General features: G+C 31.3%; 1 protein-coding gene across 1 annotated transcript in view; it reads left to right on the top strand.

Annotated features, from left to right (window-relative positions):
* LOC139518005 (elongation factor G, mitochondrial-like) overlaps positions 1-17,729 on the top strand; it is a 32,214-nt gene that overhangs the window by 4,705 nt on the left and 9,780 nt on the right. The window contains exons 5-17 of the mRNA XM_071309627.1: positions 470-586; positions 4,758-4,831; positions 5,231-5,307; positions 7,264-7,421; positions 8,582-8,663; positions 9,223-9,363; positions 12,423-12,524; positions 12,907-13,101; positions 13,784-13,866; positions 14,333-14,402; positions 15,800-15,892; positions 16,529-16,604; positions 17,627-17,695. Of these exons, the coding sequence (XP_071165728.1) occupies positions 470-586; positions 4,758-4,831; positions 5,231-5,307; positions 7,264-7,421; positions 8,582-8,663; positions 9,223-9,363; positions 12,423-12,524; positions 12,907-13,101; positions 13,784-13,866; positions 14,333-14,402; positions 15,800-15,892; positions 16,529-16,604; positions 17,627-17,695 (1,337 nt within the window). The remainder of the gene's footprint in view (positions 1-469; positions 587-4,757; positions 4,832-5,230; positions 5,308-7,263; positions 7,422-8,581; positions 8,664-9,222; positions 9,364-12,422; positions 12,525-12,906; positions 13,102-13,783; positions 13,867-14,332; positions 14,403-15,799; positions 15,893-16,528; positions 16,605-17,626; positions 17,696-17,729) is intronic.

Genomic DNA, 17,729 nt, shown 5'->3' with positions numbered 1-17,729 from the left:
AAAAATTGTGAAAGGCATGTTTTTAACCTCTCAAAACTTGAGAATTTTAGAGATTGTAAAAATAAGAATACTATACAAGTAAATTTTTTTTTTAAATTAAGGGGAGATAATGCAAACCTTTTTAAAAAATATGAACAAATCAAAATAAAAAAAAGATTTATAACCGCTTGCCTTAGCTTTGCCTAAAAAATTAGCAAATTTTCCCTTTTAAAATTTTCAATTTGCTCACTGGCTTATCAATTTGTATTTTTAAGTGGAAAAATCTGTAGAACAAGAAATTAAATTAGTGTGGTCATAAGGAAAAAAATTAGATCTATCTGTTTATATAATCTTGATACATGTAATTTCAAGCAAAGAAAGATCATTATAAATCATATACTTTTGCAAAAAAATGTTTGTATTCATTCATCAATACACCATTAACAACTATTAAAATATAAATCTATTCTATCTTATTATTTATTTTCAGATCTAAATTAAATCATAATGCAGCATTATTACAGATACCAATAGGCGTGGAATCTGATTGTGAAGGAATTATAGATCTCATTCATAGAAAAGCTTTATATTTTGACGAACCTCATGGGTAGGTTAAAAAAGGAATTATAGATCTCATTCATAGAAAAGCTTTATATTTTGACGAACCTCATGGATAGGTAAAAAAAGGAATTATAGCTCTCATTCATAGAAAAGCTTTATATTTTGACGAACCTCATGGGTAAGTAAAAGAAGGAATTATAGATCTCATTCATGGAAAAGCTTTGTATTTTGAAGAGCCTCATGGGTGAGAGAAAGTGTTCGTTTTAGAAGAACATAAAATTGAGAAAGGAAATGGGGAATGTGTCAAAGCGACAACAACCCGACCATAGAGCAGACAACAGCCGAAGGCCACCAATGGGTCTTCAATGTAGCGAGAATTCCCGCACCCGTAGGTGTCCTTCAGCTGGCCCCTAAACATATGTATACTAGTACAGTGATAATGGACGTCATACTAAACTCCGAATTATACACAAGAAACTAAATTAAAAATCATACAAGACTAACAAAGGCCAGAGGCTCCTGACTTGGGACAGGCGCAAAATTGTGGCGGGGTTAAACATGTTTATGAGATCTCAACCCTCCCCTATACCTCTAGCCAATGTAAAAAAGTAAACGCATAACAATACGCACATTAAAATTCAGTTCAAGAGAAGTCTGAGTCCGATGTCAAAAGATGTAACAAAGATGTAACAAAGATGTAACAAATGAAAATAAATAAAATGACAATAATACATAAATAACAACAGACTACTAGCAGTTAACTGACATGCCAGACCTCAAATAAACTGACTATATGTTTGATATCAGTTCTTAAAATCATTGTTTGACATAAAACTTTCTTACTTTTCTGATTTAGCATTAGTTACATGTATGCCATGTAGAATAGACAACCATGCATGAAATATTATATCATTTTCAATGAAATAATAAAATTTATATTTAATCCCTCTTACATCTAGCAATTTATTTGTTTCATGACATTATAGAAGTGTCATATGAGCTGCGTCCGATCTCGAAATCTACCTATAAATGCAAATGAATATCAAAACATCTTAACCTTTTGTCGGGTTGAAAAAATCGCAATGTAACTTTCAATATGAGATAGCTGTGTTGATATGAGAACCCTAAATATCAGACAAAAATTCATCTTTGAATTGTTTTTAAACGTTCCAAAATTAGACAAAGTCTTATAAAATTGAGAATGGAAATGGGGAATGTGTCAAAGAGACAACAACCCGACCAAATAAAAAACAACAGCAGAGGGTCACCAACAGGTCTTCAATATAGCGAGAAATTCCCGCACCCGGAGGCGTCCTTCAGCTGGCCCCTAAACAAATATATACTAGTCCAGTGATAATGAACGCCATACTAATTTCCAAATTGTACACAAGAAACTAAAATTAAAATAATACAAGACTAACAAAGGCAAGAGGCTCCTGACTTGGGACAGGCGCAAAAATGCGGCGGGGTTAAACATGTTTGTGAGATCTCAACCCTCCCCCTATACCTCTAACCAATGTAGTAAAGTAAACGCATAACAATACGCACATTAAAATTAAGTTCAAGAGAAATCCGAGTCTGATGTCAGAAGATGTAACCAAAGAAAATAAACAAAATGACAATAATACATAAATAACAACAGACTACTAGCAGTTAACTTACATGCCAGCTCCAGACTTCAATTAAACTGACTGAAAGATTATGCTTTCATCATATGAACATCAGGTACAATCCGTCCCGTTAGGGGTTTAGTATCATACCATCATAACATATATGAGAAGAACATAACCCGTGTCATGCCAACAACTGTTTTTAGAATAAATGTGTTTAGTTACGATGCAAAGACCTTATCAGTGACTCAATATTAACGCCAAAATATGCAATCTTTAATGACTTGACAACAGTATCGTAATTATATCCCTTCTTAATAAGTCTATTCAAAGGTTTTGTAAGTTTCTGAGGTGAATACTGACACCTTTGTGCTTTATAAAGAATATTACCATAAAAAATTGGATGTGAAATACCTGAACGTATTAGAAGTCTGCATGTTGAGCTATATTTACGAATGATGTCTTTATACCGATGATAAAATTTAGTAAATGTTTTGACTAGTTTGTGATATCGAAAACCCTGGTGTAATAATTTTTCAGTAATACATAAATTTCTCTCGTTAAAATCTAAAACATTGTTACATACACGAGCGAATCGTACAAGTTGAGATATATAAACACCATAAGATGGTGACAAGGGAACGTCACCATCTAAAAACGGATAATTAACGATAGGAAATGAAAAATCATCCCTTTTATCATAAATTTTAGTATTCAGCTTTCCATTAGTGATATAGATATCAAGATCATGAAAAGGGCAGTTGTCATTGTTAGTATTAGCTTTATTTAAAGTAAGTTCAACAGGATAAATTTCATTAATATACATACTGAAGTCATCATTATTGAGAGCCAAAATGTCATCTAAATATCTAAAAGTATTATTAAATTTGTTTATCAGATGCTGTTTCGATGGGGCTTTGCTTATTTTTGTCATAAATTGTAACTCATAACAATACAAAAACGGGTCCGCAATAAGTGGTGCACAGTTAGTCCCCATTGGAATTCCGATAATCTGACGATATACAGAATTTCCAAAGCGAACAAAAATGTTATCTAGTAAAAATTCAAGGGCATATATAGTATCAAAGCATGTCCAATTAACATAGTTATTTTGTTTATTGCTACTAAAAAATGACCTAAAAGAGTTTGAACATATATATTCACATTCTGATTTTTTTAATGCCCATTTAATTAGGTGTGTGAATTTTTTCTTAATGAGAATGTGAGGCAATGTTGTATACAGGGTAGAAAAATCAAAACTTTGAACAGATTCAAAATCACCAATATAAGCATGCAATTTATCAAGTACTTCCAACGAGTTCTTGACACTCCAAAAGTAATTTATTCCACTATTTTCGAAGGCCTTATTTGAACAATTTATTATCAGGTTTTTAATTGTACCAAGTGTGCTGGTAAGAAGAATAGACAATTTAGTAGTTGAACAATGGCTTGAAGACGAAATAAATCTATATTTGTAAGGGGTTTTGTGTAGCTTCGGAAGCCAATACATAGTTGGGACTTTCATTGTATTTGGCTCTGCTTGTAAAGCGGTGGCTAAAAGTTTGTCTGTTACAGATTTCGTTTTCTGAAAATGGAGTCAGTTGGAATGTTGGTGAATTGGTGATTTCCTTTTTCAGAACCTCAATGTAAAATTTACGTCAAACAATAATAATATTATTAGCAGCTTTATCTGCCGGGACAAAAACAAAACATACGCACACTTGATTTCTATTTTATACATACCGTATATATAAACATACGCACACTTGCACAAGGTTGATTTCTATCTTATACATATGTATAAACATACGCACACTTGCACAAGGTTGATTTCTATCTTATACATATGTATAAACATACGCACACTTGCACAAGGTTGATTTCTATCTTATACATATGTATAAACATACGCACACTTGCACAAGGTTGATTTCTATCTTATACATATGTATAAACATACGCACACTTGCACAAGGTTGATATCTATCTTATACATATGTATAAACATACGAACACTTGCTCAAGGTTGATTTCTATCTTATACATATGTATAAACATACGCACACTTGCACAAGGTTGATTTTTATCTTATACATATGTATAAACATACGCACACTTGCTCAAGGTTGATTTCTATCTTATACATATGTATAAACATGCGCACATTTGCACAAGGTTGATTTCTATCTTATACATATGTATAAACATACGCACACTTGCACAAGGTTGATTTTTATCTTATACATATGTATAAACATACGCACACTTGCACAAGGTTGATTTTTATTTTATACATACCGTACATATAAACATACGCACACTTGCACAAGGTTGATTTCTATCTTATACATATGTATAAACATATGTACACTTGCACAAGGTTGATTTCTATTTTATACATACCGTATATATAAACATACGCACACTTGCTCAAGGTTGATTTCTATCTTATACATATGTTTAAACATATGCACACTTGCACAAGGTTGATTTCTATCAGCTCATATGAAGAAATTATTATGAAATTTAATATTCAGTTTTCATTCAAAATAGTGCAATTAGAAGCTTTTCATTACAGTATTTTTTATTTTATTGATGTTTTTTTAGCTTAACAATAAGGGAGGATGAAATTCCTCCAGAATTCCGACAGGAAGCTGAAGATAGAAGACAAGAAATGATAGGTAAATATTTAAAGATTGGGTTATACTGGGAGTATCTAAATAACCTTTGTCTCAGATGATGTTGCTGAAAGCTTTATTAACGTATGTCTGTGTCATTAGATCTCTCATGGAAAGTTGTCTCAATGCATCTTATTTTTATATGATAATTATGCCAGTTGTTTTTGATCTTATTTTCATGGTTCAATGAATAAATAATTTTTGACAAATGAAAAAAAAAGAATGAAATAAAATATTTATATTCCAGCATAATATTACTTGACATAGTTTGACAGATAGGTAATAACATAAAGGATGAGTATTCACGAGGCATGTCGGGCAGATATAAAAACAGAGATCAGAAATTGTATGTGTACATACATGACACTTTTTTTTCTACTTTCCACATCTCATTCATTTTAGAACATGTAGTAAATGTCGATGAACATTTAGCAGAAATCTTTCTGGAAGAGCGACAACCAACTGAGGATGAGCTTCATGTAAGTGCACTATCTATGTTACCATTGCTAAGTACTCATCTTCACAAAAAAAATATATTTGAATCTAGACGTCCACAAAAGTGCAGTCTCTTCTTTTAAAAAAACAGTATGATATAAACTTGATTAAAATGTTTGATAAAAACAAACAAAATTGTGATGTTTGCTAAAGTACACATTTGGTCATGGCTTATACAATTTCTGTGAATGAGGTTGTTCAAAACAAGTAGAGATGACTCAAATTGTTGCCATAACAAATTTAAATAAACAAAACACTACATGTAACATATTGAGATTTTATGACGTTAAGAAGAAAGATCAATGTAAATCTGGATAAGTAGTTATTGTGAATTGTGACAGGAATATGTTGAGGGTCTCAAATTTTAATTAATTTGGCCTTAGGTCAGTTTGCTAGTAAAAGTACATGAATTATCAACAATTATTAGTTTATGAAATTGTTACACAAGTTTTATTATTGAAAACAAGGGGTATGCTGTACAAATTTATGACATGGCATTCTTACATGCACTTTAGAAAACTATATGGAAAGAAACAGCTCTTATATATCAGTTCTTCATCCCATATTGACAGAAATAATAAAAATAATACAGATATCCACACCACTCTGTATACAGTTAATGATGGCTTCAAGCACCTTCTAAAAGGGCATACTATACAGTAGCAAGGGCAGATAATCCTAATTCTTCCACTTTATTAACCATCCTGTATACAGTCAATGATGGCCACAAGCACCTGCTGAAGGGCATACTATACAGAAGCAAGGGCAGATAATCCTAATTCTACCACTTTATTAACCACCCTGTATACAGTTAATGATGGCCACAAGCACCGGCTGAAGGGCATACTATACAGTAGCAAGGGCAGATAATCCTAATTCTATTCTACCACTTTATTAACCACCCTGTATACAGTTAATGATGGCCACAAGCACCTGCTGAAGGGCATACTATACAGAAGCAAGGGCAGATAATCCTAATTCTACCACTTTATTAACCACTCTGTATACAGTTAATGATGGCCACAAGCACCTGCTGAAGGGCATACTATACAGTAGCAAGGGCAGAATATCCTAATTCTATTCTACCACTTTATTAACCACCCTGTATACAGTTAATGATGGCCACAAGCGCCTGCTGAAGGGCATACTATACAGAAGCAAGGGCAGATAATCCTAATTCTATTCTACCACTTTATTAACCACCCTGTATACAGTTAATGATGGCCACAAGCACCTGCTGAAGGGCATACTATACAGAAGCAAGGGCAGATAATCCTAATTCTACCACTTTATTAACCACTCTGTATACAGTTAATGATGGCCACAAGCACCTGCTGAAGGGCATACTATACAGTAGCAAGGGCAGATAATCCTAATTCTACCACTTTATTAACCACTCTGTATACAGTTAATGATGGCCACAAGCACCTGCTGAAGGGCATACTATATACAGTAGCAAGGGCAGATAATCCTAATTCTATTCTACCACTTTATTAACCTGTATACAGTTAATGATGGCCACAAGCACCTGCTGAAGGGCATACTATACAGAAGCAAGGGCAGATAATCCTAATTCTATTCTACCACAATATTAACCACCCTGTATACAGTTAATGATGGCTACAAGCACCTGCTGAAGGGCATACTATACAGTAGCAAGGGCAGATAATTCTAATTCTACCACTTTATTAACCACCTTGTATACAGTTAATGATGGCTACAAGCACCTTCTAAAGTGCATACGATACAGTAGCAAGGGCAGATAATTCTTATTCTATTCTACCGCTTAATAATTTCCTCAATCAACCCTATGGAATTTGTGTGTTGCTAACATTATCTTTCTTTTCCAATGAATGTTTTTATATTTTCACTAAGATGTACAAATAAACATCAATAATATTGTAATAATATGCCTCACATTATCTTTTAATATTTTGTAGGCTGCAGTTAGACGTGCATGTATAAAAAGAGATTTTACACCGGTACTTGTCGGGACAGCTTTGAAGAACAAAGGAGTACAGCCCGCGTTAGATGCTGTTGTGAGCTACTTACCTAACCCATCGGAAGTAAACAACTTTTGTTTGGATAATTCAAAAGGGTAAGGCTTTATAAATCTTAGTGAAAAATTATAAGAAAATGTTTGTTTTAGTCGAAGGCAATTGAGATATTGAAATGTGGTCTGGTAAGGTTGACCTGATTCATAGGATAGAAAATATTATCTGAAATTGAAATTTCCCAGTCTTTCATTTGTTATGTTTTTGGAGACATTTTCATTGTTAATAAATGTCCAAATAAATTATTCAAACAACATGATGCGATATGTTTCTTGATTTATATATTTGAAGATACACTTGGTTTTACTCAATCACAAGTTAATTATGGGCATTAGCCATATATGTCCAATATAACTTGAAATACAAAAAAAAATAGGTTTGGAAAGAAATTGTTTTTTTTTTTATAAATTTAACTATTTATTATTCCTGGTACAATATTGACTCAATATTGTCATATCTAGATGATTTTTAGATGGAAAAGGAGGAATTCGAAAAATTAATTCATGACTCCAAATTCCAACTTAATACACCAAAGTGAAGAAACAACAATTTCATTGCTTTTTAATAGTTTATATATCAGTATTTTATGTTTTTACAACTTTTATACTAAATTGTGAATTAACATAAATGATTTTTGACATACAGTTGTTGAAAACATGTAATTTTATATAAAAGATTATCGTGTGATAACTAGGGGGAGATAATTATGTAACTTAATCTATCTTTGAATGAAGTAATAATGAATTAATACTTTATTTGCAAGAACGATATACATGCTATGGCAAACAAAGGTATATACAATACATGGCAAACAAAGGTATATACAATACATGACAAACAAAGGTATATACAATACATGACAAACAAAGATATATGTAAAACATAACAAGCAGAAGACAGCAGAGAACAGTAGTAACAGAATAAACAAATTAATTATGACAAATATATGGGATCTTTTTACTCTAGTTATGTTAAATGTCAAGAGAGTTGGAAAAGGTGCCCCATATTACCAAGAAAAGGTTAAAATCAAAAAAATATTTTGTAAAGTATGATGTAAAAGTAGCATGGTTTTATAGAATTTAGGTAAGTTTTGAAAAATGAAGATTTTTGTGCACCAAAAAAAATGACAAAAATATTAAGTTGAACCAGAATAACAAAAGAACTGAAAAACTGAGTATTTAATACTTGTCATTTTATATTGTAGAATAGAAAATCCAGAGAAGATATTAATGAGTCCAGATAGGAACCAGGACAAACCATTTATTGGTTTAGCATTTAAACTTGAAGTAAGATCAAATATGGTGTAGAATTATATAAAACAGCCTGCAAACATTAAAGTTTTGGTTATCATGAATGTCTTGTGATTGTTTAAATCTTTGTATACACTTAGCTACAATAGTTTTTCACACTGCCTCTGATTTTGTTTAGTTTACCCATTTGTTTGTTACTCCCCTGTCAAATTTAAGTTTTGGTTTAATGTAATTGACCATGGAGTTATAGTGACCTAATGCATTAAGATTTGAACTTTTTTAAAATTTGCAAATTTAGTTTTTTTATCACGATTTCAGATTCTTAGTTTGCTGAACATGTGATTGTTTGAGCTGGGTCAGGTGTCCTATGGACACATTTTCCTGTTCAAATATACTTTGTGTCATAAAACACAATTTCATCTCTTGTATCACTAATTATCTTTCATCTGAATAGCCTCATAAGTTCAGAAGGTGGTGGTATTACAGAAAGATTTTTAGGGAATTATTTTCAGCAGGAAAGTTGACCAGTTGACATATATGACCTATATTTTAGGGTAGAAGATGACCAGTTTACAAATATGATCTTTTATTTTAGGCTGGAAAGTATGGACAGTTGACATATATGAGATGTTATCAAGGTGGAATCAAGAAAGGAAGTGATGTCATTATAAATGCACGAACAAATAAAAAGACCAAAGTTTCCCGTTTAGTCAGAATGAATGCAGATGAGATGGAGGTATGTAAAATTTATCCGTTCAAGGAATTCTCTCATGAGAGATTTCTCCTTTATTGAATTATTAAAGTCAATATCTGCTACAAAGCTTAAAAGAGTAGGTCTGGTAAGAGCCAATTTTGGACTCAAATTTCAAGTTGATCTGAAAGTGTCTATTTCAGTTGATTCAATTAGTTAATGTGAAAGAGTTTAACTGATTTAGTCATTAAAATCGCTGTGATTCAAGCTTAAATATGAAAAATCTATCGAATATGCCCAAAAATGTCATTTTTCAGATGGTTTTTGTCAAAAATGAAAGTGGCCGCATCTGTGTTCATCCTCAACCTTTATAAATGTTATGTATTATCATCAAATAGAACTAACATTTCAATTTTAAGAATGAACACAAATGCGTCCACTTTCGTTTAAGACGGAAACCGTCTAAAATTTAACTAAGATGATAAAATTGTGACGATTTCAGTAATTTAGCATGACTTAATGATGCTAGTACTCAATATATGTGCATTGTATTATCAAAAACAGCCCATATTTATGCAGCAGAAGCATTCAACTCTTCAATAAATAACTAAAAATTTACATTATAACAGTTTTGTAAAAACTGCTGTATTTTGGGGCCAAAAAGGGGTTTTAATGGACCTACTCCTTTACTTATAAACATAAAAATTTAACAATCTTATTTTATTACTATGTAGTAGCACTATCTAGGGCTTATAAAACACAATACTTTTCGTTAGAGTTGGTTCTTTTTATTTCTGGACGAACTCAGGATTATTAAATAGAAAATACCATACAAAATAAATACAATAGTAAGATTCTGACAGTTCATCAAATAAATAATCTGGTACATAGGTTTCTATCCATGTATTATAATAAACAAATTTTTTACTATTAGAAACATAAACAAATTTGTTCTGCATAATATGCTTAACGTGACGTCCAAACCATGAATGATTCACAAATGAGGAGTACCCAAATTGCATCCATGCATAAATTCGCATCGTCAGAAGTCTAATAACAGAGCTTTTGTTTAATTTCTTCAGATATTTTGAACAATTGGATATTAGAACATGCTTACTCTTTGGTTTTTTTTAAATGGATACTTAAAACATATTGTATTTGCTCATTTTAAAAAGATGACGTTTTGATGACGTCGCACTGGGACATTTCAGTACATTTTGTAGGCCATTCATTAGGAGGCGGTACCCGGTACTTTTACCCCCTATGCTATTGACAAGTACCGCCTAAATGTAGAAATTCTTATATAAGATATTCATGGAATAAATTAAAAAGAACTACATAGAAAAGAGGAAAGTACCAGTCAACATGAAAGATAATGAAACCCCTGATGATTTTGCCTTTTCAGTAAACACTTCATCCGTTGATAAATACTGTGAACGTTTTTTTTTGCATATCTAAATAGTTTTATCTATGTTGATGGATGTGCATAGTATCAAATCATAAAAATATAAATTGTTAAGTCACTAGGAAATCTTGTCAGATTTCCGATGCTATTTTTGCTAAGTAGGTGCAATTTGGGTGCCATTAAGTTATATTGCTGAGCGTAACTGATAAAGTTTAGTACATATGCACTTAACGACTGGTATTAAATAAACAAGTCTAATATATGAAAAATAACTAAAGTGGTTAACACAAACTTTAACATAAGCAAATCAACAAAACTAAAAGCAATAGCTGCATGCTGTAGGAATGCCGTAAGCATAAAATAGCAACAAACAAAAATATGAACATTACAAAAATAACACTAAGCTTACCTCGCATGAGGTGCAAAGGCCTCCTGATTTATCTATTTATTTATTCACATCTTTCCAGGATTACTTAGAATATACCTAAATAACAAATAACAAATACACAAATTGTAATCCATGTTTTACTGTAATAAACCACCTGTTTAAAATTTGTACTCTTAGTTAAATTAATCAATCAATACACGTAACTGTTATTATGTTTATATCTTTACCTTTAAAAATATAAACTCATTCATTCTGGAACACTCGAATTCTCATACAATGTGTATTAGATTAATTATTTATCAAATTAATTAAAAGTACTTTATTTATGAAAATATGAAAATAATGTCTCTTAAGTAATTTAATCAAACATATAATACTTTACTGTACTTTATCTATTTTATATCATTTTTAAAGCATTCATCTCGCATTCAACATTTACACATCGGCCTTTTCATTCTAAACAGTCATTCTAGGTAAATTAATAAATATGTGGACTAATTAGTAATAGAGAAATATAACTGACCTAAATACAGAATATAGAAAACAAAGAAAGAATATGTTCAGACTTAGAATTACATCAAGCACATATGAATATGTCCATCAGTATATAGAAAGTGATGACCAGCATAAAAGAACAAAAGAAATATAGTGCGAAAATATAATGACCAATAGAAATAAAGAAAGTGTGCGGTCCAATGAAGCATAAAAAGAAAACCTTTGAAGTAAACTACAGTAAAACCAAAGTTATACAAACTAGTAGAAAACGTCATATGTCAATAAGTCCAACTTTCAAATACGTAAATTAAATGAACAGACTAATCAACCAATTACAATCTGTAATTAATATACTATACCTTTTAATTAATCAATATAAGTCATATAATATACAAAATATAACACTATAAACTAAATATAAAAATATGCACAATTACTGTAAAACCTATTAAAATTATTCCCAAAAAGACAACTTTTTTCCCAAACAGTGCAGTCTCAGTAGTAATTGTGCATGAATACAAACTGAAAAACACTCATTTAAACATTTTTCATGCCTAAAAATAACTATATGTGCACATTTGAGGGTCTATTTATGTATCATTACTGACAAAATGGGGTCTTATTTTAAAGCAGGGTTTGACTCTTTAAAATGGGTCTGTAAATTGAAGTTTCAGTCAAACTTATGGTTTATTTTAAATTTTCCAATTTGATGAAAATGACGCATATTTTCCCAATAAAAAAGGTTAGAGGTAGTTTTGATAAAAGCCAACAGTATCACTGTATGAGACTGTTTAAAGTATACAATGTTTGTTTTAGGATATAACTGAGGCCTATGCTGGAGATATCGTAGCTTTATTTGGTGTTGAATGTGCCGGGGGTGACACATTTTTATCTAAAGGAACTTCTAACCTTTCACTGGTAAGCTAACTTAATCTCCATTTAATATAAAGGTGTGTGTGTTTTAAATGCGCAAAAGTTATTTATCATGTAAAATGTTGGTCTGCTTAATCTAACACTTTAGAGGTTAAATGACTTGTAGTTTGAATTATTTTAAGGGTTGGGATCAGATATATTACATGTCATATATGTTATGGACTGGAAAACACATAAAAGTAAAGGAACAGAATGATTAGTGAAGAAATATACTGCTGTACTAAAACAGAACTCAATCTATTAAAGAATTACGGAACTGGTTTGATAAAACAAAAAAATATTTTGTAACATGATTATATTTGTTATAAATGGAATTTTAACAGGATTTTACATGGTTTTACTGTTTTGAACATGTTTGTTATTACAGGAATCTATGTTTGTACCTGATCCAGTTATATCAATGTCCATAAAACCAGTTAACAGTAAAGATATAGAGAACTTTTCTAAAGGTATAAATAGATTTAGTAGAGAAGATCCCACATATCATGTGTTCTGGGATGATGAGGCCAAGGAAACTATATGTTCTGGTATGGGAGAACTTCACCTGGATATTTATGCACAGGTAAAGAACTTAAGGTTATAGTCTTGAGTAGGTTTTACATTAAGTGATTTTAAGCCAGTTATAGTATACAATCAAGTAAAGGGATAACTATGACTTGGTACCAATGGTTCAGAATATATTTCACTAGTCTTTTTTTTATATAACTAAAGCTTGAAATTTGTGTTTCTTATAGAAGTGTCCCCACTAGGTTAAAAGTAAGGTCTACAATAGTTAAGCAATGTTCTGAATTTATTGTGATACACTTGATAACTAACTGTCCACCAGCAAAGGAATGGACCAAGTTGTAGTTATAACAGTAATGGTACCATTTGTATTGCACTAGAAAAGAACAAATACATGAAGACTTTCATTTAAAAAGATAATTTCAAATATCCTAGTGAACAACACCGACAAAAATGTTCAATTTGATCTCTGGCAAAATGCATATGATGTTGCAATTTTTACTCTGCCACCAAACACATGCACCCAATGTTTTATTGGAATTAAAACATTCTTTTGCTTACAAAGCTCAAGAAAGAACAGTGCTTTGTTTACAAAGAAAAAGAAGAGCATCTTTTCATTTTTCAGCCTATTTCTTGACTCCAGGTTCCATATAGATGTTTAGACATGGATAAGATGGTTAATTTTTGAGTTCTTGAGTGCCTTTTTAGAATAGCTTTAGTATTTTTTTGACTATTTGTAGAGATTAGAAAGAGAATATAATTGTAAAGTGTCACTTGGAAAACCAAAGGTAGCATTCAGAGAATCTGTGGTAGATAAAATGGTGTAAGTAGATAAACTTATTTCAATAGTTTAGGTGAACTTAAAAGATTTAAGATTCAGACTTCATACCTGCCAACTGTCACTATTTGCAGGGGATTTCCCCCATGGAGGCTTCCAAATGAAAATTTTGAAAGAGCAATTTTGTCCACAAAACAATTAATTTTATAATGGATATAGGCTCATAAAGGTACGAAAAGAAAGTATGGAGAACAAGGTGACTTTTTATTCCTAGAAATTTAAAGTTATTTATGATTTTAAAAGCTGGATCAGATTCCATTGTCTGTAGTTTCCATATGATAGTATTTATTTCATGCAACAAACTGGAAAATCTAGTTTTGAATACTGAATAGAAATTTTTTATTAATCTGTCATCTGAAGATTGAACATGTATAATTGAACCTTTTTTCCACCTGGCCCCTTCCAATCTAACTATGTATACATGAATTCTTTGTTAAACAATTTTTTTTAGGTTTGATTACCAGCATAAGAAGCAATCAGGAGGCAGAGGGGAGTATGGTAGAGTTATAGGTTTTATGGAGGTAATTATTGTACCAGTGGAGGTTTTTTTTCTACACCAAAAGTGGTAAAGAGAGGAATTTCTGTGACTATCCAAAGACCTCTAACTAAATGTCTGTTTACCAATCTTTCAAAGTTTGTAATTAAATATCTTTGTTTTGCTTTATCAATATTCAATGTACATTTCTCAACATTTGAAATTCCTGCTCCCAAATAATTTTTGCATCGAATTTTTCCTATTCATAAAACAACTTTGATATTCAAATTGTTCATGCGCAAATAGTTGTGAAAGTCAACACCCACTTTCAATTTCGATACAGTTGTTGAGACATTTACATGTTTTATCTGAAAGAAACCTTATACAAGGCAAAAGTAATGGTTACTAATCATAAACCTACCTGTGATTACTAATTCCTTGAAACTGTTTGGGTAATAAACGAGTATGAAAATAAAGTTTTTGTGTACGGTGTACAACAACTTAACTATGCACCGTACATAAGGATTTATGTGGTCAGCACCGTACACAACGCTTCTTTAGGGATAAAATATAAAAAAATAACATATGTATGAAAGATTTCAATGCCAATTTATTGAAACAGCTATACTTATTACCCACACACATTGACCTTCTATCAGAAAAAGAGTTGCAATGAGTATAGAATTATATCGGATGAGACAAGGGCCAACTTCTTTTACAAGTATTTGCACATGCTTTTAGTAATCCCTCTTAATTTGGGAAAATAATGAGACATTTCTAATCATCAACCTACGACCAAATCATTTCTTAAAACAGCAATTATGTTTAGATTGAAGTACACATTGATATTATGTGAACAAAACAAAGATTTTTCGTTACCGTGTAAGATCAAAATCGCTCACGCCCGCTTGGTTAGTACCTATATCCGCTGTACGATGATACACGGTGGATAAGGTTCATGCATGTTGTAAAGATACATCAGATTTACCTTAAACTGATTTTGTTCTCCTAGAGCTTCTTGAATTCTTATTAAATTCCTATGGAAGAAGTTGAAGGAGACTTTAGGTTTGCATTCTGTCTGGCTGTCCATCTGTTAGTCCAACAGTTCCACACTTTTTTCTTAGAGCTTGAAGATATATACTTGGTATTTTGTTTAAATGGGACAAGTTACAGATCAGGTTTATATTTTGTTCATGTCTGATGCCTTGTGCAGAGTTATGTTTCTTAGACTTTGAAAATTCACTCAAATATTTAATTTTCCATATTTTTTTTCTATCATGCTTGAAGATATTGACTTGATATTCGTTACTAGTTAACCATGACAAGTTATAGATCAAGTCAGCATTATATTCAGTACAATGAGTTTTTAACTGGTAGGGGACAACATATTTTCAGGCAATACTCGCAGAATGCTTGTTTTAAAAGTTATTATATTTTTTTCAGCCCTTGCCACCAGAGGCAAACACTAAACTAGAATTTTTAGACAAGACTGTGGGCACTAATGTTCCAAAGAATTTTATTTCCTCTATAAAACGGGTATGTATCAATATTCAATGTAAGAATACTACATGTTAGACTTCATATTTAACAGGAATAAAGCACCATGTCAAATATGGAAGATATACATCAAATTAAAACATGTGCAAAATTCTTAATTAAAGAGGTATTTTAAACTCATCCACAATTTTGTATACTGTAAGTTCAGAAATGTTGCATGCATTTATCATTGTAATTTTTGAACAATGGACATAATGCATTATTAATTATTGCAGTTTTAGGAAAAGATTCATACAGATAAATGCATCAGATATCAGAATATGATTTTCTATTGCATGAGATTCTCTCACAGTCACACTATTAGAATTAATAATTAAAAAACTTGCAATACTCAATATTATAAAGACATTCTGTGCTAAAATATCTTTTGGACTGGATGAGTATTGCTCAAAGTAGATATGAAATCTTAGTTATTCTTGCATTTAAACTATTCTTCAAAAATAACACTGTTAGAAGCACGCAATTATATTTGATTTCTAACATAATAATGTCTTTTGAGCATTTTAAAAATAGTGATCGATTTACAGTTTTGATGTTTTAAAAATTTAACATGCCAAAAAAATGCCATTTGATGTCTTTTCACTTTACTTGAAACAAAGATTTGTTTATTTGTAGGGTTTCCTCAGAGCATGTGAGAAAGGCTTTCTGACAGGAAATAAAGTGGCTGGTGCAAAGTTCACCTTAACGGATGGTTAGTTATTTATTGTATGTTGTATTGGAAGACATCAGAAATTTTTCTCTAGTCAATCACTAAATATCACAGCATAATTAGTTTGAAAGGGTTATAACAGTAATGTTTCATAATTTACAGATATGGACAAAGTGTACAAAATTATACTCTTAGATATCAGTCTACAACATACAAGAAACTGGTTCCTAATTGAAACAATTCTGTACTTTACTCTATATACACTGTTATCACAATTGTGTACTTTACATTACATACAATGACTCCAATAGTCAGACAATGTTATCACAATTGTGTACTTTACATTACATACAATGACTCCAATAGTCAGACAATGTTATCACAATTGTGTACTTTACATTATATACCATGACTCCAATAGTCAGACAATGTTATCACAATTGTGTACTTTACATTACATACAATGACTCCAATAGTCAGACAATGTTATCACAATTGTGTACTTTACATTACATACAATGACTCCAATCGTCAGACAATGTTATCACAATTGTGTACTTTACATTACATACAATGACTCCAATAGTCAGACAATGTTATCACAATTGTGTACTTTACATTATATACCATGACTCCAATAGTCAGACACTGTTATCACAATTGTGTACTTTACATTACATACCATGACTCCAATAGTCAGACACTGTTATCACAATTGTGTACTTTACATTACATACAATGACTCCAATAGTCAGACAATGTTATCACAATTGTGTACTTTACATTACATACAATGACTCCAATAGTCAGACAATGTTATCACAATTGTGTACTTTACATTACATACAATGACTCCAATAGTCAGACAATGTTATCACAATTGTGTACTTTACATTACATACAATGACTCCAATAGTCAGACAATGTTATCACAATTGTGTACTTTACATTACATACAATGACTCCAATAGTCAGACACTTTTAACACAATTGTGTACTTTACATTAATACAATGACTCCAATAGTCAGACACTGTTATCACAATTGTGTACTTTACATTTTAGGAGCCCATCACATTGTTGATTCCAGTGACTGGTCCTTTGAACAAGCTGCATATTATGCTACTCAGGAATGTAAGTACATGATATAAATAGTTCAGTCTTGCTC

Source organism: Mytilus edulis, chromosome 3 (assembly GCF_963676685.1).
Source record: "Mytilus edulis chromosome 3, xbMytEdul2.2, whole genome shotgun sequence".
Taxonomy (NCBI): Eukaryota; Metazoa; Mollusca; class Bivalvia; order Mytilida; family Mytilidae; genus Mytilus; species Mytilus edulis.
This window is presented reverse-complemented; position numbering and strand designations above follow the sequence as displayed.